Below are 24,568 nucleotides of genomic sequence, written 5' to 3' on the forward strand. Positions count from 1 at the left end.
AAGGCACAGAGACTCAGATGGATGGGACATATAGAAAGAAGAAATCCACAAGCCGTAATCAAGAAGATTTCCAAATGGAGATCTGTATCAGGCAGACCACGACGAAGACCCAAATATAGATGAGAGAAGCAGATAGTCGAGGACCTTAAGAAGATGGGAGTCAGAGAATGGGTAACCATAAGCAAAAACAGGAACGAATGCAAAAAATTCTAGAAGATGCCAAGTCACACAACCAATTGTAAAACCAAAATCTTAATGCGGATTGATTCACCGCGACAAACGAATCGGAAGAGTCCAAAGAGGGCGGCCATCGCTCCGCTAGGAGTGTAGATGCCATGATGATGATGATGAACTAGAGAAGAGAAGGTATGGAACGAATGCTAGTTAAAGACAACGTAGCGGACAAAAGATCCAGCGTGTACAGAGGTCAGAGATCTCCAGTACGATGGACGGACAAATAAGGATACCACTGGTTACTCCTTTTCCGAAGCAAAAACACGCACAGGAAAGAGATAATTGGACAGAAGTACAAGGACAATAAAAGTATATTTTTGAAAGCACATAAAGTTTATTGTTTATTTTAAAATAGACGTACAATAACATTTTATTAATTAACAAAGAATGATTATTACGTAAATTTATAAAATGTATTTATATTATGAGGCCATTTTACTAGACAAACCTTCCTGAAAATAGTGTAATACGAGCGCTATTTTCCCGTATATAGAAGAAGAACGGACGATTAGCATTAAAAACATATTCTGTTTGTAGGAATGATGTAACATTCACCACATCAACTAAAAAAGAAAATGCATAATATTAAATATGGACAATAAAATCACCATAAATACAAAGGCTTCAAGATCATCTCTATCACGACCTGCTGAACATGCAAAACAATAAAAATAGATACTAGTGTTTTAAAAAGCCTGCCAATAAAAGATAGAAAAATGACGATCCACTCTGAGACTACGAGCCCCAGTTCGCTTCCACTCAACACAGAACAAACGTTTCTAGCTACTACCAGAGGCGTACGACAGGGGATGGTGAATGGTTGACCCTTCTCAAATTCTACACCACTGGAGGAATTACTATTTTAGTGCCATTTTTAGATTATCCAATACTCTCTACGTAAATAATATACTCTTCATTGGTAACGATAAAGTCATTAGTTTTCGAGATATTTGAAGTTAAATATGAAACGGCACAGTTATTTTGATTAATTTATGATATGATTCATATGATTAAAATTTAAAAATTATTTGTACCCAGTACTTTAAAACTATTTGTCGTATCCTTATCATACTTGGCAGAAAGTGTAGGTAAATTAAGATAAATAAACATTTCTACCTACTACCAGAGGCGTACGACAAGGGATAGTGTCTGGTTGACCCTTCCCAAATTCTACGCCACTGACGAAATTGCTATTTTAGTGTAATTTTTTGATTTTGCAGTACTTTTAATGTAAATAATATACTCTTCATTCGTAACGATAAAATGATTAGTTTTCGATATATTTGAAAATAAAAGTGAAGTGACACAATACATTAATCAAAATAACCGTGTCAAAAAAATTCGAAACTGGTTTCTTAACTAGTAAACAGTGTTTCCGATTAGCTCTTAGTTTTTATCAAAATTAAGGTGGTTTTACTTGTTAGAAAATTATCAAAGTTGGTATAATAGTGTATTATATAGTGCTTAATCCGATTTTGGGATCAAACTGTAAGTTAGATCATCTTTATTACTATTTTTTAATCAACAAACAGTAAACAACGGTTATAAATACCAGTAACGAGGTAATTAAGTAGCTTAATTACTAATGAACCTGTCCAAGCACAAGGGCCGTAATCAGGCAACATAGGCCCAATATGCAGGAAATTTCAGAGGAGAGATCTTCTGAACTTCAAAATTCTCAAGATGTCATTAATCCATCCAATCAATCAAAATTATATTCAACCGCTCTGACTCAACCTAACAAAAAATTCGCAAGCAAAAACCAAGCCATTTTATTCAATTCACTTCCAAATACAAAAATTGAAGATTATTTAAATGCCATAGCAACTAAAGTCGATCCCAATAAAATTCTCGCCATTTCCAGGATTGTAAATGATCGTATTTGCGTATATTTTAATACTGAAGAAACAGTCACCGAATTTTTAAGAACAGATAATGGAACAATAGTAATCAATCAGGAACGTATCCAAGCCAGGAAGTTAGTCACACCAAGCGAAAAACTGATAATTTCTAATGTCCCCCCAACAATACCTCACAGTATTATAGAGACTCAACTACAAAATTTTGCAATTCATCAAATAACTCCATTGGATTTTCTAAGAATAGGTACAACTAACTCTTTATTTAAGCATATCTTGAGTTTCCGACGCTATACTTACATTTCTCCTAAAAATCTGGAAAATATTCCTGAGTCTATATTAATTAACTATGAACAAATCAATTATCGAATTTATTTTTCACTTGAAAAACAGTCTTGTTACATTTGCAAAGAACAAGGTCATCTAGCCTCTCAGTGCAAAAAAAATACAAACACTCAAACATCTATCGAAAATTCATCACCTACTGCTCAACCAAATTATATCCAAAATTGCCACCCTATCATAACAGATGCTCAGCCAACTATCCATCCTTCACAATCTTCGCAACAATCCACCAGTCCACAATCAAAAGAAACAACCAATACTTCTCTATTTGATTCAAATCCCATTCAAACACCTATCCAGCCAGATAATGTTGAAATGAATAATCACAGCCAAAATCAACCTCCTACACCCTCTGACACTCAATCGTCTAAACGAGCGGTGTCAGAAATAACGTCTCCTTCAACATCAGTAGACCAGAACCCATTTAAAGAACCTCTGCGTAAATCTAAGAAAGCAAAAACTATTCCTGAAGATAATAAGACTTTAGCAGAAGATCTTATTAAATGCACTAGTTCTTTTTTCCAAGATAATTCTGACAACGGATATTTAACCCAGGAAGAACTAATTGATTTCTTTGAAAATGCATACGGCTCTGCAGATCCTCTCAGCATTGCAAAAACGTATACAGAAGATATCGAAGGACTACTCAATTTTTTAACTAAAATCCATCCAGCATTAACTCCCAAGTATCTGAAAAGTCGCTGTACAAGATTAAAAACTAAGATTAATAAACAGCTATTATTATCCGCTTTCTCTACTGATCACAGTGAATACAGCAGCGACGCCTCTGCTGAAATTTAATACAACATTCAACTGTATACTGCAATGGAACCTAAATGGGTATTACACCCATTTAGAAGAACTTAAATTAATTATAGCTAAGTTTAAACCATCTGTAATATGCCTACAAGAAACCCACTTCAAAGAAGATAACTGTCATAATTTAAGAAACTATACTCCGTACTATAAGAACAGAATAACTGCTAGCCATGCTAGTGGGGGAGTAGTAATATATGTCCATAACTAGAGACTGGAAAATATGCACTAAAAAATGTCTAAAATATGCATGCAATATGCATTTTAAAACAAGCTGAATATGCACAATTAACATGCAAATATGCATTTATATATGCACTTATTTTTATATGAATAATTTTATGGTTTACGTTAAATACATAAATAAATAAAAAATAATAAAAATAAATAAATAGGTTTGAATTTAAACCAAATTGTATTATTATTTCTTAATATATTTTTTTAACTTCAGGTTTTGTGACAAATAAAACGGCAAAATATTTTATTTTGACCACAAGATAAATAAGAGTACAATAAAATAAATGTACATATTTTTATTGTTACAATATTGATTCATATTTTCTAAACTAATATTATAAAAAGAGTACAATAAAACAAATTTACATATTTTTATTGTTACAATAAATAATCATATATTGATTCATATTTTCTAAACTAATATTATGTCTTCTATCTGTTAATATTTGTTTATAGGCAGAAAAAGATCTCTCAACGTCACAAGATGTAATTGGGGCATATTTAAACTTTGCTATTAGAGACGGATCCATATTAATATTTTCATCGAAGTTTCCAAAATTGATTATATTATTTATTGAACGCAATAAAGTGAAACCCTCATTTTTGTTTAAAACGTCATCAAGTTTATCTTTAATTTTTACTCCAATTTCCCCATTCAGATTTGTTATTTTCTGTTTAACCGAATCAACAATAGACATACTATTGTGAAGACATAAATTTTGAGCCTCTAATTTTGTAATTGAACTTTCAATGATATCGAAATTCGATTTTATATACAACAATTGATTTTTAATAGACTTTTCTTTAAAAATATTTTGACAGTTATCAATAGCGGTACAAGTCGGATCAAAACTTGAAATAACGCTTTTGATGTCGTCGTAGTGTTCAGATAAAAATATAGCACTTTTAAGCCAAGTTCCCCATCTGGTTAATACTGGTTCTGGTGGTAAAGGAATATCGGGAAGCATCTCCCTATATACCTGTACACGTAGAGGTGCTTTCAGAAATACTTTTTTTACATTATTTATTAAGGTGTTTACATTGGGAAATTCAATTCTAACTTTCTCTGCAACTCTGTTTAGGCCGTGCGCCAAACATGTACAGTGAATTAAATTAGGGAAAAAGATTTTAAGATTGGATGCAGCTTTCATCATATATGAGGCGGCATCACTAAGCATTAATAATATTTTTTCAAATGGTACTTGATCAGGTAAAAAAAAATTTGTTAGGGATTCGTTAACAAATCTAGCTATTGTAGCATAGTTTGTTTTTTCCAAACATTTTACACTAATTAAGTATGAGTTTTTAAAATCGCCAGAGTCGTTAAGAACTCCAACAATTAGATTCGCAATTTGTCGACCCTTTGTATCCGTTGTTTCGTCGACGGAAATCCAAAGATAATCGGCTTTTAACTGATTTTTAATACTCGTCATCACATCTTTGTAACATGCACTGACATATTTTTTCCGAAGAGTTGAAGAACTTGGTATTTGAGCTGGTTTATCTTTAATCTTGCAATAAGTTTTTAAAAAGTTTTGACACGATTTATGTTCTAACTTGTGCAGAGGGATATTGCAGTTCAAAAAAAAATGGCATAAATCCTTTGCAAAGGTTTCTTGCCCAACTGACGTATTCTGAATCTGCAAACTGTTCTGTAGAATCTGCTGGCGAGGTTTATTATCATTTTTTGATAGCTTAGTTTGGTGAAGTGAAGTTTTTATGTGTTGAACTACTTGGAATTTCTTTTGACATGGAATCTGGAATATAATGATAATGATGTTTTAGATGTTTTCGTAAATAGATACCTACATTAAAATGATCAAACTTTTTAAACCTCCCCCAATTTTTTTTTATTTCTCAAAGTGAAATTGAAATCGTCAAACAATAAAGTACAGTCAGTGTACCGTAGTATACAGGGTGGGCCACTCTCAACACCTCGCTCTGTATAAGCCAAACCGTTGCGAACTTTAAAAAACAGTTTTTGAAGAAATGGGACGGTTTGTCATTTTAGAATAGACAGACACATAGATGTGCAAAGAAGTTTGATAAGTTTAAAAATCTATTGAAGTGGAGAACTTACCTTTTTATCACAAATGGTGCAAAACATACTTTCACTGTCGATAACTTTTAGATGATTGTTACTTCCAATCCAACTTCTGAGAAGACTTGATTTTTCCCTTGCTACTTTAGGCATTTTCACAATAATAATAAAATGATTTTTTTACACAGTATAGTCAATAACTTGCAATCACAAAAGTTGAATAATCGGCGATTGATTTAAGACTAACCATTCATAAAATAAAATAATCTATCCTACCCTTAAAACAGTGTTGCCAACTCGACCAATATAGTATTTGCCAAACCTCACAAGAATGATGGAATGATCAGTTCAACAGTAGGTATTCCATTATCAACTAATAAAAAATCCCTATAGCAAGCATAACCCAGTACAGATAAATTATTTGTTTTAAAAAATGCTGAAACATGATCCTGTAGTTAATAGTAATCTCATGGTCCACAGACATAAGTACTAATATAAACATTATTGAAGGCGAAGGGATTTGCTGATGTAGGTGTGTATGTGTGAATGGTTAAAAATTTTTTGTTAGGAATCAGATTTGACTCACTGATATCAGTTTCAAGTTCCTGTGAGAGAGTTCCTAAGTTGTTTTAGTAATTGTAAGGCCAACATAAAAATTTGTTCTGAATTAGAAGATTTTCGATTTTTACTAAATAATTTTTATATTATTTAATATGCTAGAAAATATGCTATATGCTAAACAAGAAATAAATAAGCTAAACAACACAAAAATATGCCAAATCTAGCATAAAATAAGCTAAATTGGCAACGCTGCCTTAAAATTTCGTTTTGGTTGGTTTTCCCAGAATAATTCATAGTTGGCCGACACCAGCAGAAAGTACAGGTAATATTTGTAATGTTATTCAAAATATAATCGGTATTTACTTAGGTAATTTGTAAATTCTGAGAAGTCTATAAATCTTAAATATCCGGATAATGATACCTGCAGCTATAAATAACGCCCATTATGTTTATGGGTACAACAACAAAGGAGCTTAACAGCAAAATATTTACTTTCACATTTTATTTTAATGGATGTTGATGTTACTAATATATACCTTATTTTTAAATGGGGTAGAGTAAATTCCCATCAAAATATGCATTTATATGCTCTTAAATCTCCAAATATGCAAGGCATATGCATTTATGAAAAACATGAGAAATATGCAGCATATATATGCATATGCATTTTGCATATAATCCAGTCTTTATCCATAACTCATTTAATACCGAAGTAATACGTTTAAGAACTGAGTTGGAGGCAACAGCAGTATCTATAAAAGGCCCCCACAAAGTCAATATATGTAATATTTATTTTCCTCCGAACTTAGACCCGTCCATAAAAGAAATAACTGAACTCTTCAATCAAATTCCAGAACCGCGTATTATATTAGGCGAAACAGATCCCTTGGGACGTAAAATCGAACAAATTGTTACAGATTCTAATATGAATATCCTTAACGATGGAAGAATCACAAGGTTCAATATTTCCACCGACAATGGATCCCCAATAGATTTATCCCTCTGTGACCCTGTCTTACAACCAACTCTGTCGTGGGATGTGACATCCCATTTGAATGGAAGCGATCATTTTCCTATCCTAATTACGAACAATAACCATATCTCCTCATCAATTCCATCCAATAAATGGTGTCTGAAAAATGCAGATTGGTCTCTATATTCCTCTTTAATTTCACAAAAAATTTCTCAGTTGGTTCAGCCCTTTGATACAGACATTGATATTAACTCCAAAGTACTCCATCTCGTACAGTTTTTAACGTCAATAGCTCACGAGTCCATAGGTTATTCAAAATTTCCAAAAAAAACGTGCTCCAGTCCCGTGGTGGAATTCCCACTGCGAAGCAGCAATTAAAGAGTCAAAAAAGGCGTTTTATAAATTAAGAATGCACCCAACTTTAAATAACCAGCTAGAATTCAAAAGATTAAGGGCGTATTGTAGATACACCTTAAAGAAGAGTAAGAGAGAAGCCTGGAAAAATTATGTATCATCTTTAAATTCATCTACCTCGACTTCTGAGGTTTGGCAAATGATAAGCAGAATGTACGGGAAAAAATCATTTAACACCATTCATTACCTAGAACATCATAACCATATTTATTCAACTAAGCAAGAAATAGCCTCCGTACTAGCAAACGTATACCAACAACATAGCAGTGACGAAAATCTATCTACAAGTTTCCTAGCCCATAAAAATAAATTTAATAATGCATGTATAAATCTTGATGACCACAATAATTTACCTCTAAATGCCATATTTACGATGGACGAACTGTTAGAAACTTTAAACAAAGTTAAAGACACTAGCCCAGGGCCTGACAACATCCCTACGACATTTTTAAAAGCTATGCCAACGGAAGGAAAACAATATCTTTTGGATCTTTATAATTTCATTTGGACAAATAATGTTTTCCCCATTGATTGGTACGATTCCATTATTGTACCAGTTCTTAAACAGGGCAAGAATAAATCTGACCCAGAGTCTTACCGACCAATCTCCCTAACATCTAATATGTGCAAAGTACTTGAAAAAATGGCAAGCAACCGACTAATGTGGTACCTAGAAGATCGACAGCTACTTAGCCCTATACAAAGTGGATTTAGAAAGTCCAGATCTACATTAGACAACATAGTGGATATTGAATCTGTAATTCATGAGTCATTTGGATGTGGTCAAGAATGTCTGGCTGTATTTTTTGATATAACGCGTGCATATGATACAATCTGGAGATCAGATATCATAAGAATCCTGTCAAGTTGGTCGATTAAAGGAAATATTATCAAGTTTATTAATAATTTTTTATATAGGCGAAACTTCAAAGTTCGAATAGACAACTTTCTTTCAGACTCTAAAATCCAATTAAACGGTATTCCTCAAGGGTCTACTCTTAGTGTTGCACTTTTCCTTATTGCCATCAATGACATCGCTAAGTCACTTAGCCCATTAGTCAAAGCCCGTCTATTTGCTGATGATCTTGTTATATTCTGTCGTGGTAAAAATATATCAACAATGACGACCCATATACAGCAAGCCATTTACAAACTAGAGAATTGGTCGAATACTACTGGCCTAGAATTTTCACCCACTAAAACGAAAGCAATCATCTTCAGTAAAACTCCAAAGAAACAAGTAAATCCACCGAAACTGTTCCTAAAAAATTTACCAATAAAGTATTCAGAATCGATCAACTTCTTGGGAGTAAAACTGGATAGCCGACTATCTTGGCAAGACCACATCCACTCTCTCCGTCTGTCAGTTCAAAACGGCCTTGACTTAATGAAAAGTATCTCTCATAAACAATGGGGTGCCGATTTCCAAACTCTTATGACTGTATACAAAACCCTAATTCGTTCAAAACTAGATTATGCTGCTGTTGCCTACAACTCAGCCAAAGGTTCACTATTGAAAGTGCTAGACACAGTTCATAATTCAGCAATTAGAATTGCACTGGGAGCACACTACACAAGCTCAGTTGAGTGTATGTATGTTGAATCAGGCGAACCATCCCTTCAACTCAGGAGAGAATACCTTAGCCTCATGTATGCCTTAAGAGTATCAACTAACCCACATGTACCTGTTTATAAAAACACATTTACAGATAGATTTCCATCGACATTTAATTGTGGGAAAAGATTGGATCCTCCGTTTTATCATCGAGTGAGAGCAACGTTACAGAGCTTAGACACAATAATTCCACACACTTACAATACTTTTAAAGTCAGCCAACACATATTACCATGGACAATTGCTCTCCCTGCTTGTAATACAAACCTATCTGCATTCAAGAAAGGTGACACACCAGCAAAAATCTTCAATCAGAGATTATTAGAGATATTAAATGGTTTTAATGATCACATCCATATTTATACCGATGCATCCAGATCTGCAAATGGAGTAGGAGCGGGTTTCACAACAGATAACTATAACAGTTTCTACCAGCTCCCTCCCTAAACCTCCATATTCTCAGCTGAACTCTTTGCTATCCTCCAGTCATTAAAGTTTGTTAACACACATGACATCAAATTATCAATAATCATTAGCGATTCCCTAAGTGCATTAACGGCCTTGAGGCGGGTATACCCCAAACATCCTATCCTCCTCTTAATTAAGGCGGAACTCTTGATATGCCAACAAAATCAAAGATTAGTTCAGTTCCTCTGGGTACCATCACATTGCGAGATAAGTGGAAATGATAAAGCTGACACATTAGCAAAAAATGCGAGTGAGAATCCCTTAACAGACATCATAACTACTTGCGTTCATACTGATCTAAAGCAATATTTTAAAAACAAGATCATGACAAAATGGCAAACAAATTGGAACGAATCAAACTCTACATTAAGAACAATCAAACAAAGTATATCACCGTCGAAACATCCTACAAAGAGAAGAGACCAAGTGCTCATGTCCAGATTGCGACTTGGTCATACGAAGATCACCCACGACTTTTTATTAAAGAAGGAAGCCCCTCCGATGTGTTATGTGTGTGATAGTGAACTAACAGTGCAACATATAATAATAGACTGTCCCCTCTACGTTATAGAACGGCAACATCAACAGTTACCAACTACAATTAAAGATTGTTTAAGTGAAAGTAATTCATGTAAGACTCTTAATTTTTTACGTACTATAGGACTCATTAACCAAATTTAATATACCTAAATTTTGTAATTTGATGTAAATACAGTTCATTGCTAATAACCCTTGTGGTTGAAGCAAATTGTAAATAAAAAAAAAAAAAAAATAACCGTGTCGTTTCATTTTTAACTTCAAATATCTCGAAAACTAATGACTTTATCGTTACGAATGAAGAGTATATTATTTTCATAAAAAGTATTGGAGAATCCAAATATTGAACTAAAATAGCAATTTTGCCAGTGGCGTAGAATTTGGAAAGGGTCCACCATTCACTTTCCCCCGTCGTACGCCTCTGGTAATAGCCACAAACGTTTGTTTGACATAATTTAGTAGTTTGTATAGTATCTATACTTTCTGCCAAGTATGAAAAGGATACGTCGAATAGTTTTAAAATGCTGAGCAAAAATAATTTTTAAAATTTAAGATAAAACACCCTGTAACTCAGTAAGGAACCACATTTTATTTAAATGTTTTAGGTTTTTTCTTCGTATTTTGTGCTAATGTTTCTCCAGTTACTATATGGACAATTAATAATGAAACACCCTGTATATTATGGTTATTGCAACATCCCTGCGGAAACTACGCCTATCCCTGAAAATAAGTTTGGCGAGCATGTTTTTACGATTTTCTCATTACCTATATATTTTTTTGAAACAACGCTTATAAAGAGTTAAAGACCACCATTTGCTCTACAAATAAGGTCCTATGCATTTTTTTCGTATAAGCAACCGTTACGGCACAGTGGCGCCGCAAACCTCAGAAATTCTTTGGCGGACTCCAGTTTTTGTTTTTTTTTACGTCACCTATTCATTTTATAATTAATATACTTTTGACAAATAAAAGAACACACTGTCTGCTACATATTATGACCTATATATATTTAATCTTCTTTGCGCCTTGAAGCCACAGTGGTGGCCCAGAGTCAATTTTTGCATATTTTCTTTATTCATTTTCCTTTTTTTTTATTTAACACCCTGTAATTAAAAAATGGACAATTGCCCTTAAATGAAACCTGTACCAAAAAATCAGACATTTATTTGTAATTAATTGCCGCTGGGTGCTGGGTTGCTTCTTGATTACCATTACTGTTAGGAAAAAATATTTTTTTAAACATCTTTTTTAAAATCTTGTAAACTTTGGGGCGCCACCTCCGCTAAACGGTGTGTGATAGATATATGCTGTCGCGGAATAAATTGTAGGAAATATAGTCCTCTTCATATTTTTATTGAGGAATTTTTTGTAATGACGTACAGGAAGGGCTACGTTTCGCAAAAACGACAAACTACCCCCTTTAAAGGGATGAAAATGGGTGTTCCGGGGCGAAATCTTTTAAGAAAAAGTTAGTCTCATTAAAAGCACCCCTTGATATACTGAAAAAAATATAACCGGCATTATTTGAGAAGTTCAACCTTTGTTGCCTCCACTATATAACATAAAACGGTTTCGTTCTTCACAATTTATTTGTTTCATGTTTCACGTTTCTTTGATATTAAAACGCAATTAAGAGCGGCGCCGACAGCAACGACCACGTCACTATCCATTGCCGACTATACAAATTTTATTTTTGTTTTATCGATTAGCTTATCACATGTATGAAACGGTTACTTTTTTTACAATTTATTTGTTTCATGTTTCACGTTTAATGTTTCACGTTTCATGTTTCTTTGATGTGCGGCCTGCCTAAGGATTTAACCCATTCAGTGCCAATGACGTTATATAACGTCATACTTTGCCATTGTCTAGCGCCGCGGCGGTGACATTTTCGTATGTCATAAGTAAACTTACGCTCTGCACCTCTCTAAGTCATTTTTGCACAAGACAAACAATTTCTGGATATTATGGAATATAGGTATGAATATAGGAAGATGTCTACAAATCACTTGAGAGGATAGAATAAGAATGGAGGAAATACGGAACAGAATGAAAGTAAAATTCCTTCAATATAAAAAAAAAGTTGGAAAACAAAGCCCTGCAATGGTAAGATCATGTACAAAAAATGCCTAAGCACAGGTGTCCGAAAAAAATACTGGACTGGGATCCCCCGGAAAGAAAACGAAGAGGATGACCTGCTATGAGATGGAAAACTTATATAGGAAATGCTATAATAGATATAGACCTCGGAGATCGCGACTGGGAGAACAGAGTCTTGGGGAAGACGAAAGCGGAGAACTCAGGAAAAAGCCGAAGAAGAAGACATTTAAGAAAGGATCCTGACAAATGTCAAAAAGCTTCATTGGCTGGATTCCATTGTTTTTACAACTCACGAATGAGCAAAAATTATCCTCATTAAGTATATGAAATTAATGAGACTGCAATTTTAGTATTGTTTAGTGTTAGCTTATTGAAGTAGTAATAAGAATATATATATATATATATAAAATAGACTCCATCATTACTCAATATTTAATCAAGGGTTACAACAATTATTATTCCCATAACATCTGTATATATTTATCTATAAGTAATTATTTATTTTCAATGATAAAAAAATATAAAAGAAAATTCTTGGAGGTAATAAAAGTATATTATTTTTGAAAACCAGTAATACTTTATTTATTTTAATATTGATGTACACTCATATTTTACATAACATATAATTGATTATTATATTAATTTATTATTCGTACATACGTATTTATGCATGTAATACAATTACTTGCTAAACCGTCCAGCAAAGAGTGTAACATGTTTGCTATTTTCCCGTATATAGAAGAAGAAGGGACGATTAGCATTGAATGTATATTTTGTTAATTGGATTGATGTCAAACTCACACCAACTAAAAAAGATAATAATGGAGTATTAAAATATAGCCAATATGGTCGTCACAAATACAATATATCCAAAATCAGTTCTACCACCATCTCTTAAACACAAATAATAAAGATACCAGAATTTTAGGAAGCACGCCAACAAATACAAAAATGGAATGCCGCAAGGGTTAAACAAACTTTTGAGCCCAAACCAAAAAAATCAAATATTACTAATCCAAGTTTTAGTGAATTTGAAAATGTAAATTTTTGTTTATTATTTTATTCAGTAGGTTTATTTGTATGTAAAATAAATCATTTGGTTTGAAATCCAGAATTAATAAATGATTCAATTAGAGAAAATTATGGTTCACCCCTCAGTCATAAACAGTATCAAATTAACCAGGATATTATAGTAGATGGTTGGCTATCAAATATAATCAATAAAGCTCGGATTATAGGCAAAATACTTTTTTTGCCTATTTTGCCTCTTATAATTGTTTTTTGCACCTTTTGCCTTTTTTCGTAAATTCCGCCTATTTGTACCTTTTTTAAAATTTCATGGTACTACCCATGATATTATTCTATTACTAAACCATTTTATAATAAAATTTTGGGTCAATAATAAAATATCAAAGGTTTGTTTATATAACAGATTTCTAGGAAAATGTACCTGATCGAGACTTGAGGGTTAACTATTTGGAAAGCCCTAAGCTTTATTAGTTTATTATCAGTTGTACAGTCGGTTACTGTATCAGAGTTTAGTCACAAATTGCTATATCCTAGTTTAGTTTTGTTGCGTATACCGAAAAGCAAAGAACACGTTTTAAAACGTTTTAGACATTTGTGTGAAAAGATGACATCTAAATTAAGGCTATGGATCGCACCTTATTCGGAACTTTCTCTAGAAGGAGATGGAGCATTTTGTAAACCATGAGGCAAATCGGTAAGTTTTATTTTCTCTCTTTTTTTCTCGTCCCACAATATAACTAAATTCTAAAGCCGTTTTAGAATTCTAATTATTTTTTTTAAATTCTCAGATTTCAAGTAGAAAAAAGTACTTTATTGACCAGCATTGTGGAACCCCACTTCATAAACCTAATTTAGAAAAATTAAATTCCTCTAAGTTAGCCCAAATATCTCTGCGGGATAGTTTAAGCAGTTCAAAAAAAAGGAGGAAGACGCATTTAAATTTGATTTATGCCAGATGATGATTGCATCCAACATTCCTCTATATAAAGTTAATAACCCTATAGTTTTAAATGCTTTTTTCGAAAAATACCTTAATAAATCCTTACCGGACGAGAGTACATTGAGAAAACATACTGTGGAAAAATGTTATGTGGAATGTATTTCAAAAATTAAGCGGGAGATAGAGGTCAATTTTTTGTATATTATCGTGGATGAAACGAGAGATGTATGCGGCAGGTATATAGCTAATTTAATGATTGGAATTTTAAACGAAAACTTTGCGAGAAAACCTTATTTAGTTGCCGTTAAAGAATTGGAAAAACAAACAATTTAACAATAAGTCGATTTATACAAGATAGTTTAACAAGCCTCTTTTTACCCAACCCTATACCAGTGAATAAAATAGTTTTAATGCTTTCAGATGCTGCGGCATATATGTTAAAAGCTGCTGTTAATTTAAAGATTTTTTATCCTAATTTAATTCATTGCACTTGTGTCGCCCACGGGGTAAATAGGATTGCTGAAGAAATAAGAAATCGGTTTCCGTTGGTAAATAATTTTATAAATTTTATGAAAAAAGTTTTTGTAAAGGCTCCGTTGAGGGTGCAAATATATAAAGAAAGACTTCCCGGTGTCCCTTTGCCACCTAAACCAGTAATTACAAGGTGGGGAACCTGGCTCGAAGCAGTTTGTTTTTACTTTGAAAATGAAATATTATTAGTTATGTCAGAATTTGATGATGATATTTCCGAAGCCATTCGAGAAGCAAAAAAAATATTAAAAAATCCCAAATGAAACAGGAACTCGCTTATATCAATGACAATTATAAATTAATAGTTACCACAATTACCTTATTAGAAAAACAAGAGATAAATAATTTATGTGAGTCAGTAAAATTAATAGATAATTTAAAGACGAAAATTAAATCGGCACCTGGAAGTAACGGTCAATTAATTTAAAAAAAAAATGAAATATGTTTTCCACAAGAATGAAGATTTTTCGTTTTTATCTAATGTTGCTAAAGTTTTGAATGGGTCATTTTCCGAGAAATTACAAATTATGCAAGATTTAATATCCGCTCTTAGTCCTGTCGCCAGGGGGGGTACAACGGCCTCCTTAATTCAGATGGACTTCCTCAAGTGTTTTTTATATATTTTGACCCGTAGAATACGAATTTTTTGGGTAACAGTTGATCCGAATGTCGATAAGATTGTTATAGACAAAGAACTTGAGGAATTACATAACAGCGATTTCTCGCAAAACAAAACATCTTTTTGTATTTTTTGGGTCATTTTAAGTAAAAAATATTCCTACAAGTTTTTTCGTAGAATGGATAGTTTTCGAGATAACCGCGGTTGAACTTTTAAAAAATCGAAAAATTGCAATTTTTGAACCCGAATAACTTTTGATTAAAAAATAAAGTAGCAATTCTGCTTACTGCATTTGAAAGTTTAAGTCAAATTATATCGGTTTTGATTATTTGCAGTGCTAAAAATTAATTTTTTTATTGGTCAACAAAGCTATAAACACATAGTGTTTCCCGTGCCTAATACATGCGTTTTAACGCATGCTACGTAGAAATTGCCTCGCTTGCACTTGTAGCTACTCTACCTACTCGTTCGATTTTAAATGAGAAATCATTGAAACATCACTCACGCACTAGGTGTTTATAACTTTGTTTAACAATAAAATAATAAATTTGTAGCAATGCAAATAATCAAAACCGATATAATTTGACTTAAACTTTCAAATGCGGTAAGCAGAATTGCTACTTTGTTTTTTAATCAAAAGTTATTCGGGTTCAAAAATTGCAATTTTTCGATTTTTTGAAAGTTCAACCGCGGTTATCTCGAAAACCATGCATCCTACGAAAAAACTTGTCAGAACATTTTTTGCCTAGAATGATCCAAAAAATACAAAAAGATGTTTTGTTTTGCGAGAAATCACTGTTATGTAATTCCTCAAGTTCTTTGTCTATAACAATCTTATCGACATCCGGATCAACTGTTACCCAAAAAATTAGTATTCTACGGGTTAAAATATATAAAAAAACTTGGATAAGTCCATCTGAATTAAGGAGGTCGTTGTACCCCCCCTGGCGACAGGACTATCTGAAATATGCTCCAATTACATCTGTCGATGTGGAACGTTCGTTTTCAATGTACAAATTAATTTTAACTGATCGAAGACATAGTTTTAAGACCGAAAATATTGAAAAATATTTAGTTCTTTCTATTAATGGTAAAATTGTAAGTGGTTACAATGTTTAATTATTAATTAACAGTTATTTAGTTACTAGTTTATTTATACTAATGTTATGATTATGATGTGTAAATATACCTGCCTTAAGTTAATATTACGTTAATTCACTTGGTACAATAAATAATAAGTTATATTCCTTTATTGCCTATATTTTGCCTAAATGTTAACATTCCTGCCTTTTTAATAAAAATCTTTGCCTATATAGGCGCCTTTTTCTTAAATTTTTTTTGCCTAAAAATCCGAGCTTTAATAATCAATAATTGAGTATATTAGCTACCCAATTAGCAAAGCTTAAATGGAAGTTCGACGGCGATACCCTAAGGCAGAAGGACGAAATATGGACTAAGATGATTAGACATACGAACGTGGAACCTTAAACGAAAACGGGGAATGCCACAAATGCGATGGTCAGATGACCTGAATAAACACGCCGCGCGCCGGGTCAAAGTTGATGCAAATTGCCCAAGATAGAGAGACATGGAAGAAGGAAGCGGAGGCGTTTTAGGGCTGATTGGATAGATAGATAGAAGTAGGTTAGCTATTATGCAGACCAGCAGATCGAATGTGCATGTACGTTACCAAGAAACACTGGTAATAGAAAGTAATGACTATATTGCCAAAACGAAAGACACAATTAAAACGCATTCTTTGTAAAAGAGATTTAACACAAGCCCTAAAAACACAAATGGCTAAGTGTTACTTATGCAGTGTCCTATCTATACTGTAGAGATGAAATAAGGCGTGAGAAGATTCAGCTTCTTTGAGATATGGACGGATGGGACGTATTCTCAAGATGTCATGGGTAGATCACGTTACTAACTTTGACGTGTTAAGAAAGATGGAGAAAGAAAAAGTTAATAGCACCACGAATGACCTAAAATTGCAGTATTATTAGATCGTACATAATATATAATAAATGATGAACAATAACGCATTTTACGATTCAATCCAAGGCAAACAAGAGAACAAAAGGAGTATGAGAAATCTTGTTCGAGAGACATGAAAGAATGGTATAATTGCAGTTCAAAATAATTAGTTAATACTAAATTGCGTATAGTACTTTTACAGTATAACTTTTCGAATTTTTCGTGTTCTACTGCAGAACTGCCAACTACCCCGTCAATCCAAGAACTGTTGCCTATTACGATTGTCTAGTGAACTATTACAATCTACTTTTAAAATTAGGAAATTTACTAAATAATCCATTTTATTGGTATATTATGGTGAAGTTTAAGGTGAAATATTACATTTTTCATGAATATTTTTTTGCTTATATTATAAAGCTGAGATGTCATTCTAAGATGACAACAATTTACAAGAATGTTCTTCAAAATAAAACAAAAATATTATCGTCTAAATACATTTTATTTAATAAATTTTATTATATACGCTAATAGATCGAATTTGAACCAGATTTTTTTGGACTATTGGTAAACCATCGTTATAGTTTGATGTTATGTTAAATATCAAAAAAAATTATATTGAGTTTGTTAGATTTCCATTGCAAAATACATAGTTTACGAAACGACATTGTAAACATCTGCATAGCATAACTAACTAGAATTATCCTGTTAAATCAACTTTAGCCCATAATTAGAAAAAAATTTAAAATTTTAGAGTATTTAAAAACTATCTTTATCGGATTAGCGGAAAGTGCCAGATTGTATCAGGCTGAAGACGAAATGGAGGAAGACTGTTGTGTGCAACTGCTCAGGGTTACATAGAATAAGACTCCATATATTTGAGCAGTATCAACTCGAGCCCTACGATTTCATAGAAATGACGCCAAAGAGTCTAATAGACTTTGTTAAAAATACTGGACTGGAAGGGCAACTTTAACCTAGAGATTAGCCACAATAGCTCAGGTTCGAGTGGAAGGGCAATTAAGAGTCAACGTATATTGAGCCTAACCCTGCAAAATACAGTATTATCTAAACTAAAAATAAATTTCAAGCGTAATACAAATTTCAATATTCTTTTCTCAGAAAGGTGTCAGCTGCAGTCAAAACGTCGTAGTTATATGTATACATTCCGTAATAAATTTAAATGAGGTATAATTTTATTGGCATTTATACTACATAACAAATCTATAAAAAGCTTTAGTATGATTTGGACTTTACGGACTTGTGCCGTTGCGGATGCGGCTGGTCATTCTGCGTTTGGATTATGAGAATGGTGTGGTGATAATAATCTTTGCTAGAAGGCAATAAAGTTTGTAAGAAATGGTGAATAGAGCGGTCAATGTGGCTTATTGAGAATGAGTTGTATCTGTTTCCTTAAAAACTGAGAAGTAGTAGGAAGTGAGAATTAAGATTTGTATTAAAGGCTTCAGTTGATGAGGACCGACTATCAAGTTGAGTACGTTGTTAAGAGAACACGTTCGATAATGGGGTTCTTGGCTAGGTAAATGGATAATAGTAGCCAGGCAAATGCTACAAGAATTGTAATTCGGTGATGCCATTTACATCGAACAATGGATCGAAAATGATCGAAAAGTAGGTACTCCTTGAAACTTATTGGAACTGAAAAAAGTCATTTTTCACGGACACTACATAGTGTCTGCAATAACTATTCGGGACACTAAAAATACTCTGAATAGAGAAAAACTATCATCTAACTCAAAGTATTGATTGGGTACGGGACTTGATTGATGCCGTTCCTAACAGAATATTAAGGAGGAAACTGATGTATATGTACATTGCTGATTAAATTTATGCTTCGTGTTGAAAACGATTATATTCTAGTGAATGCTATGACTGCGAAGGGAGGACCTATTTAGCTAGAATGTTGTGGTAAACATATTGCTAAAATAACTATTACAGAAGGAAGATTAATGAATGTAGAATATTTTTATGATATTGTCACAGGTTTTTATCAGGTCCTTAGATTTTAGTAGGTAAAATTGCCGCATTGCTTCTATAATCAGTGCGGATTCTTATAGATGCAGGATTGTTTTATACAGTGATAGGTAAAAGTACTGTAGAAAAGATAGGCAGTAATTATTAACAAAAAATTATACTTAATTATTTTCTATACAATGCCTGAATAAAAATACAACCACACCTACATTATTATAATGAAAATTTAAATCATTAGAATGACATCTACCAACTTCTTACGAAATACATGACAAATTCAGACAGTTTAAATTCATGAAATGGAAATTCTGAAAATTAAAAATAGCCTTACACTATACTTACTTGATACCAATATATGACATGTAGATCTGTTTAATAGAAATATTGTAGAAAAGAAGAATATTCTTAAAAAGGTTTTTCTATCTTCAACAATAAACATAAATATATTTAAATTATAAGGGGAAAGGCTGGTTCATATTGGATCCACTTACACAACATTTATAAACTTTATTATACATTATATCGCCCTGTAAATATTATGACACCGTCGTTGCTCCCACTATTGTCTCTTATATAAAAGAAGAACGGATGATCTGCAGTAAAATTGTATCTGATCTTAGAGACGATAAGGGAATGGTAGGCGAAAGTTGCTAAAAAGAAATTTATAATAGATTTCCAGAAAGTTTAGATATTTATTAGTAAGTATTAGAACACAATCAACCAATTTCGAATATCTACGTGAAAAAGATGAGAAAAGGTGTTAAGAGAACTGTTGCTAAGAGTATTAAATTTATGTACAGAGAAAAAGAAAAGAAATAAAAAAAATAATGGCATCTCTTGCAATATAAGTGCAATAAAGATAGAAAAATAGGGCTTCTTTTATCGTGTTTATGCCTGTGAAGAATGTGCACGCTGATTTTTAGGGTTATTTTATTAATTAATCATTTATTGGGGTGAATTATGATGAATATGTAGCTTCAATGGTATGTACTCTATTTTGTGAGTAATTCATAATGGATTATCTGAGCATATTGAAAATAAATCATTCAATCCCAAAGAAGCTTCTCGTATGTTTTGTTAAAAATCGTAAAATCATTAGCAGTTTTCCAATGGCTTCGATTTTGAAAGGAATAGTTGTATCTTATTAAGTACTTTGATCTTTGGTGCCCAAAAAATTTTATTCCGTTACTTATATCAGACGAAAAATTTTATACTATTTTCGAATGGAATAAATTGATATGGGCCATTCCACGAACATACGCCTGTTTTGGAATACTTCGACAACGAATATTTTACTGTGCAACATAAGAAATACGAAAGTAAATGGCGCTAATAATTATTCCAATAAACAACAATGTAATTTGCAATTTACTTTCTTTCTTTTTATTTTGCACAGTAAAATGTTCGTTGTCGAAATAATCGAAAACAGGCGTCTGTTCGTGGAATAGGGATTATATAAAAATATATAAAAATTAAAGTATAAAATTTGATATAACCGATTATTTCATTCATAGGAGATTCTGACCAATAGAAATAGAAAGCTACAGAAATTAAAATTAAAGTGATTATTTTTTGATGATTTTAACTTCCAATCGTATAGTAAGATATTTGATTACGTGTTTAATTCTGTCCAATCAGATAAATTATACTGAGAATTATCTGATGTAGAAAATTACCGATAGAATTTTTTTAAGTAGATTGTTTCTGTTTAATGACAACCAGTTTTCTAGTTTTGACAACTGTCACATTTAAGAAAATATTCATAATATACGTATTAAAAAATAATCTTACGAATATCACACGACATTATAAGATAATAAATAAGAAAATAATGCTTAATTTTTACTCAAATTTGTTGTCATTGGTCAATAGCCACTCGAGCCCTGCGAGCTGTCGTGTCTATTGCCAGACAACAAATTTTCGAAAAACTGTCGCATTATTTTCAATTTATTCTCACTCTCTTGTGATATTATACCCGATTATTTCATTCATAGGAGATTCTGACCAATAGAAAGCTACAGAAATCTGAATTAAATCGATAATTTTTGTTAATCTCCCGTCGTTAACCTTCCGTTAGGCGCGTGGTCTACAATTGTAGACCACTCTACTTTAAGTGGTCGCCAATTGCATAAAACTGCACATACGCCCCCATTCTGCTTAGTAGCTGTCACTAATACTTCCAACTTACTCTTCAGTTTGCTAAACGCCGCCGATCTGTTTGCATTATTTTTTTACCATTATTCAAAGAGCACTGGTCTACAACCGTAGACCACGCGACTAAGCGCGTTCCAGTTTTTAGTTGTATATATAAAGCTAATATGTAGCCTGCTGTGCACATAAAAAGCTAATAACATAAATGAAAATGTTTCAAGAAGCGACTTCATTGAAAACTTAGCATGGGAACTAATCAAACAGCCAATTGAATATGGATCAACTATGCCTTCTCTGCTAAGAGAACTTAGACGACGAGCTCGCGTACTGCTCGGAGTTCAAGAAGTCGTACCCCCTTCCCCTAATATTCCAACAAATTACGTGGGACGAAGTTGTATTTGTGCATGAGTTTGCAATATGTCAATAAGAAGGGCATGCCAAATATGTGACACATTTGCATTTAAGGATCATTTTGGGGATATTTGCACTGAATGTTTGACGGACTAAAATTGTGCCACTTTGACCATTTAATAGTTTTGTTCTTTTTTTACTTTTTAGTTCTATTCTTTATTATTTATCCCTATTGGTCATTCTATAAGTTCAAAGATAAAAAATATTTTGTGTTTTTTACTAAATTGAGCTTATTTTTGTGACCATTTTCATTTACTTGCGAATAAAGACCCAAAAAATCATGAATTGGTTTTTAATTTTACCACTGTCAAAATGAGAAAAGCCAAGGAACAAAACATATCTAATATCAAAGTGCGAACATAAATAAACATGCTATTAACCACTAATTTGTTAATTTTGCCAAAATCCGGTAATATACGACAAAAAACTATTGGTCTACGATCGTAGACCACGCGCCTAAGCTTGTCAGCAATAACGACGCGCCTAACGTAGGGTTAAGTATATTACGTCAGATGCCCTTCGCTGCTACGAAAAAATACATTCAGTGACATTAATGACAATTAATGTTTTAAAAATTATAAAAGTGATGACTTTCAATCGTCAAATATTTATAAAATCTGTGTGTTTAATGGTACTTACATAAATAAATTACAGTAAAATTTTGGTTTTGAACAGTTTTATTCATGAAATAATCGCAACAAATTGCACTCGACCTCTAAAATTAATATAGAATTTTTGCCCTCGTGACACTTTAACATAATTTCACTCGCCTTCGGCTCGTGAAATTAAAACTCTCAAAATGTCACTCGGGAAAAATTCAATAATTTTAGAGCTCTTGTGCAGCAATTACTACTGATAATTTTTGATAATATCCCATCGTCAAGTATGTATATTAGGTCAGATGCCGTTTGTTGTTACGAAAAAATACATTCAATGACATTAATGACAATTAATGTTTTAAAAATTATAAATGTAATTACTTTCAACCGTCAAATATTTATAACAACTGTGTATTTAATATTACTTATTTGTACTTACATAAATAAATTACAATAAAATTTTGGTTTTGAACAGTTTTATTCATGAAATAATCGCAGTAAATTGCACTCGATGATCTCTAAAATTATTATCGAATTTTTGCCCTCGTGACACTTTGACATAATTTCACTCCCCTTCGGGTCGTGATATTAAAACTGTCAAAGTGTCACTCGGAAAAATTTCGATAATTTTAGAGCTCTTGTTCAATTACTACTGATAATTTTTCGCCTGAATTTACCTAGTTAACCATTATTTCAACTTATTAACCCATTATAAATTGATAATAGGAATCTTTATTCAATCTCCATATATCACTTTAGTCCGTTAAATTTTTATTTCACAATGGACCTGCAGTCATATTTACCTTCTATATTACTTATAATTTGATTTTCTTTATGTTCAGTATTGGTCGATTTTCTAGTAACGTTGTTCTAGATTCAATATCTTTGTACTTATGTGGTCCTTCATCAGTCAATGATATGAACAATATATGACACTTTCTATTCTATCATGTATACATAACTCTGCTTGTTTTTCAGTGTTCCTCCAGTAAGTTGTCATTCCATCGTTTTGGGGAACCGTCTCTCGCCGACCTCATTACTCCATTTGTTGTACTTCGGCTTATGTGGTCGTTCCATTCTACTCTTCTGTTTTTTTGCCCAGTTATTAATGTTGTCTACCTTGCATCTAAATCAGCGGTTCTCAAACTTTTTGAGTCGTGTACCACCTACAGTTTTTTTTTATCACATATTCTGGAACCAAAAATAGTTCGATTGAACCCAACTTACCCTAGTACAAATATGCACACAAAAATGGTTACAGCCCTCTGAATTTACAAAATGAAAATCGATTTTTTCCGATATATCGAAAACTATTGAAGATTTTTTAATGAAAATGAACATGTGGCATTACTATGGCAGGAAATTATAGTGAAATTTGTGCACCCATAAAAATTTTATGGGGGATTTGTTCCCTTAAACCCCCCCAACTTTTATGTACGTTCCAATTAAATTATTATTGTGGTACCGTTAGTTAAACACAATGTTTTTGAAGCTTTTTTTGCCTCTTAGTATTTTTTCGATAAACCAGTTTTAATCAAGATGCGACTTCTTTTTTAATACGTTTACAAAACAATTTTATGGCGGTTTTGTGTCTTTAAACCCCCCAAATGTTTGTGTACGTTCCAATTAAACTATTATTGCGGTACTATTAGTTGAACACCGTGTTTTAAAACTTTTTTGCCTCTTAGTATTTTTCCGATAAGGCACCTTTTATCGAGATGTGGCTTCTTTTTTAACATGGTTAAAAATATACCTCAATCTGTAATTTACAAATAAATTTTCATATTATTATCGGGTCTCTATATAAATCTTACTTAACAGTATACAAATAATAATATGTGGTGGATTTGACAAATATTCAAAATATCTCGATAAAAACTAGCTTTTCGAAAAATTACTAAGAGGCAAAAAAGTTTTAAAAATATTGTGTTTAACTAATGGTGCCAAAATGATACTTTAATTGGAACTTACACAAAAGTTTGGGGGGGTGGGGGGCTTTAAAGGAACAAAACCCCCATAAAATTTCACTATATATTTTTTTAAGATTTTCATATGTCCGTTTTCAATAAGAAAACTCAAATAGTTTTCGATATATTGGAAAAAATCGATTTTTATTTTG

General features: G+C 32.4%; 1 protein-coding gene across 33 annotated transcripts in view; it reads right to left on the reverse strand.

Annotated features, from left to right (window-relative positions):
- Positions 1 to 24,568, reverse strand: part of LOC114333727 (alaserpin) — a 305,048-nt gene that overhangs the window by 189,412 nt on the left and 91,068 nt on the right. The window contains exon 4 of one of the 33 annotated variants that reach the window (XM_028283715.2): positions 549 to 797. The exons of 30 other annotated variants lie outside the window; for them this stretch is intronic. In XM_028283715.2, coding sequence (XP_028139516.1) covers positions 673 to 797 — 125 coding nt within the window. In that variant the 3' untranslated portion in view covers positions 549 to 672. Of the gene's footprint in view, positions 1 to 548; positions 798 to 12,754; positions 13,007 to 17,776; positions 19,939 to 24,568 lie in introns of those variants that run through there. 2 more of the 33 variants (XM_028283713.2, XM_028283679.2) reach the window with 2 other exon arrangements.

The sequence above is a fragment of the Diabrotica virgifera genome, chromosome 2 (genome assembly GCF_917563875.1).
Source record: "Diabrotica virgifera virgifera chromosome 2, PGI_DIABVI_V3a".
In the NCBI taxonomy this organism is placed as follows: Eukaryota; Metazoa; Arthropoda; class Insecta; order Coleoptera; family Chrysomelidae; genus Diabrotica; species Diabrotica virgifera.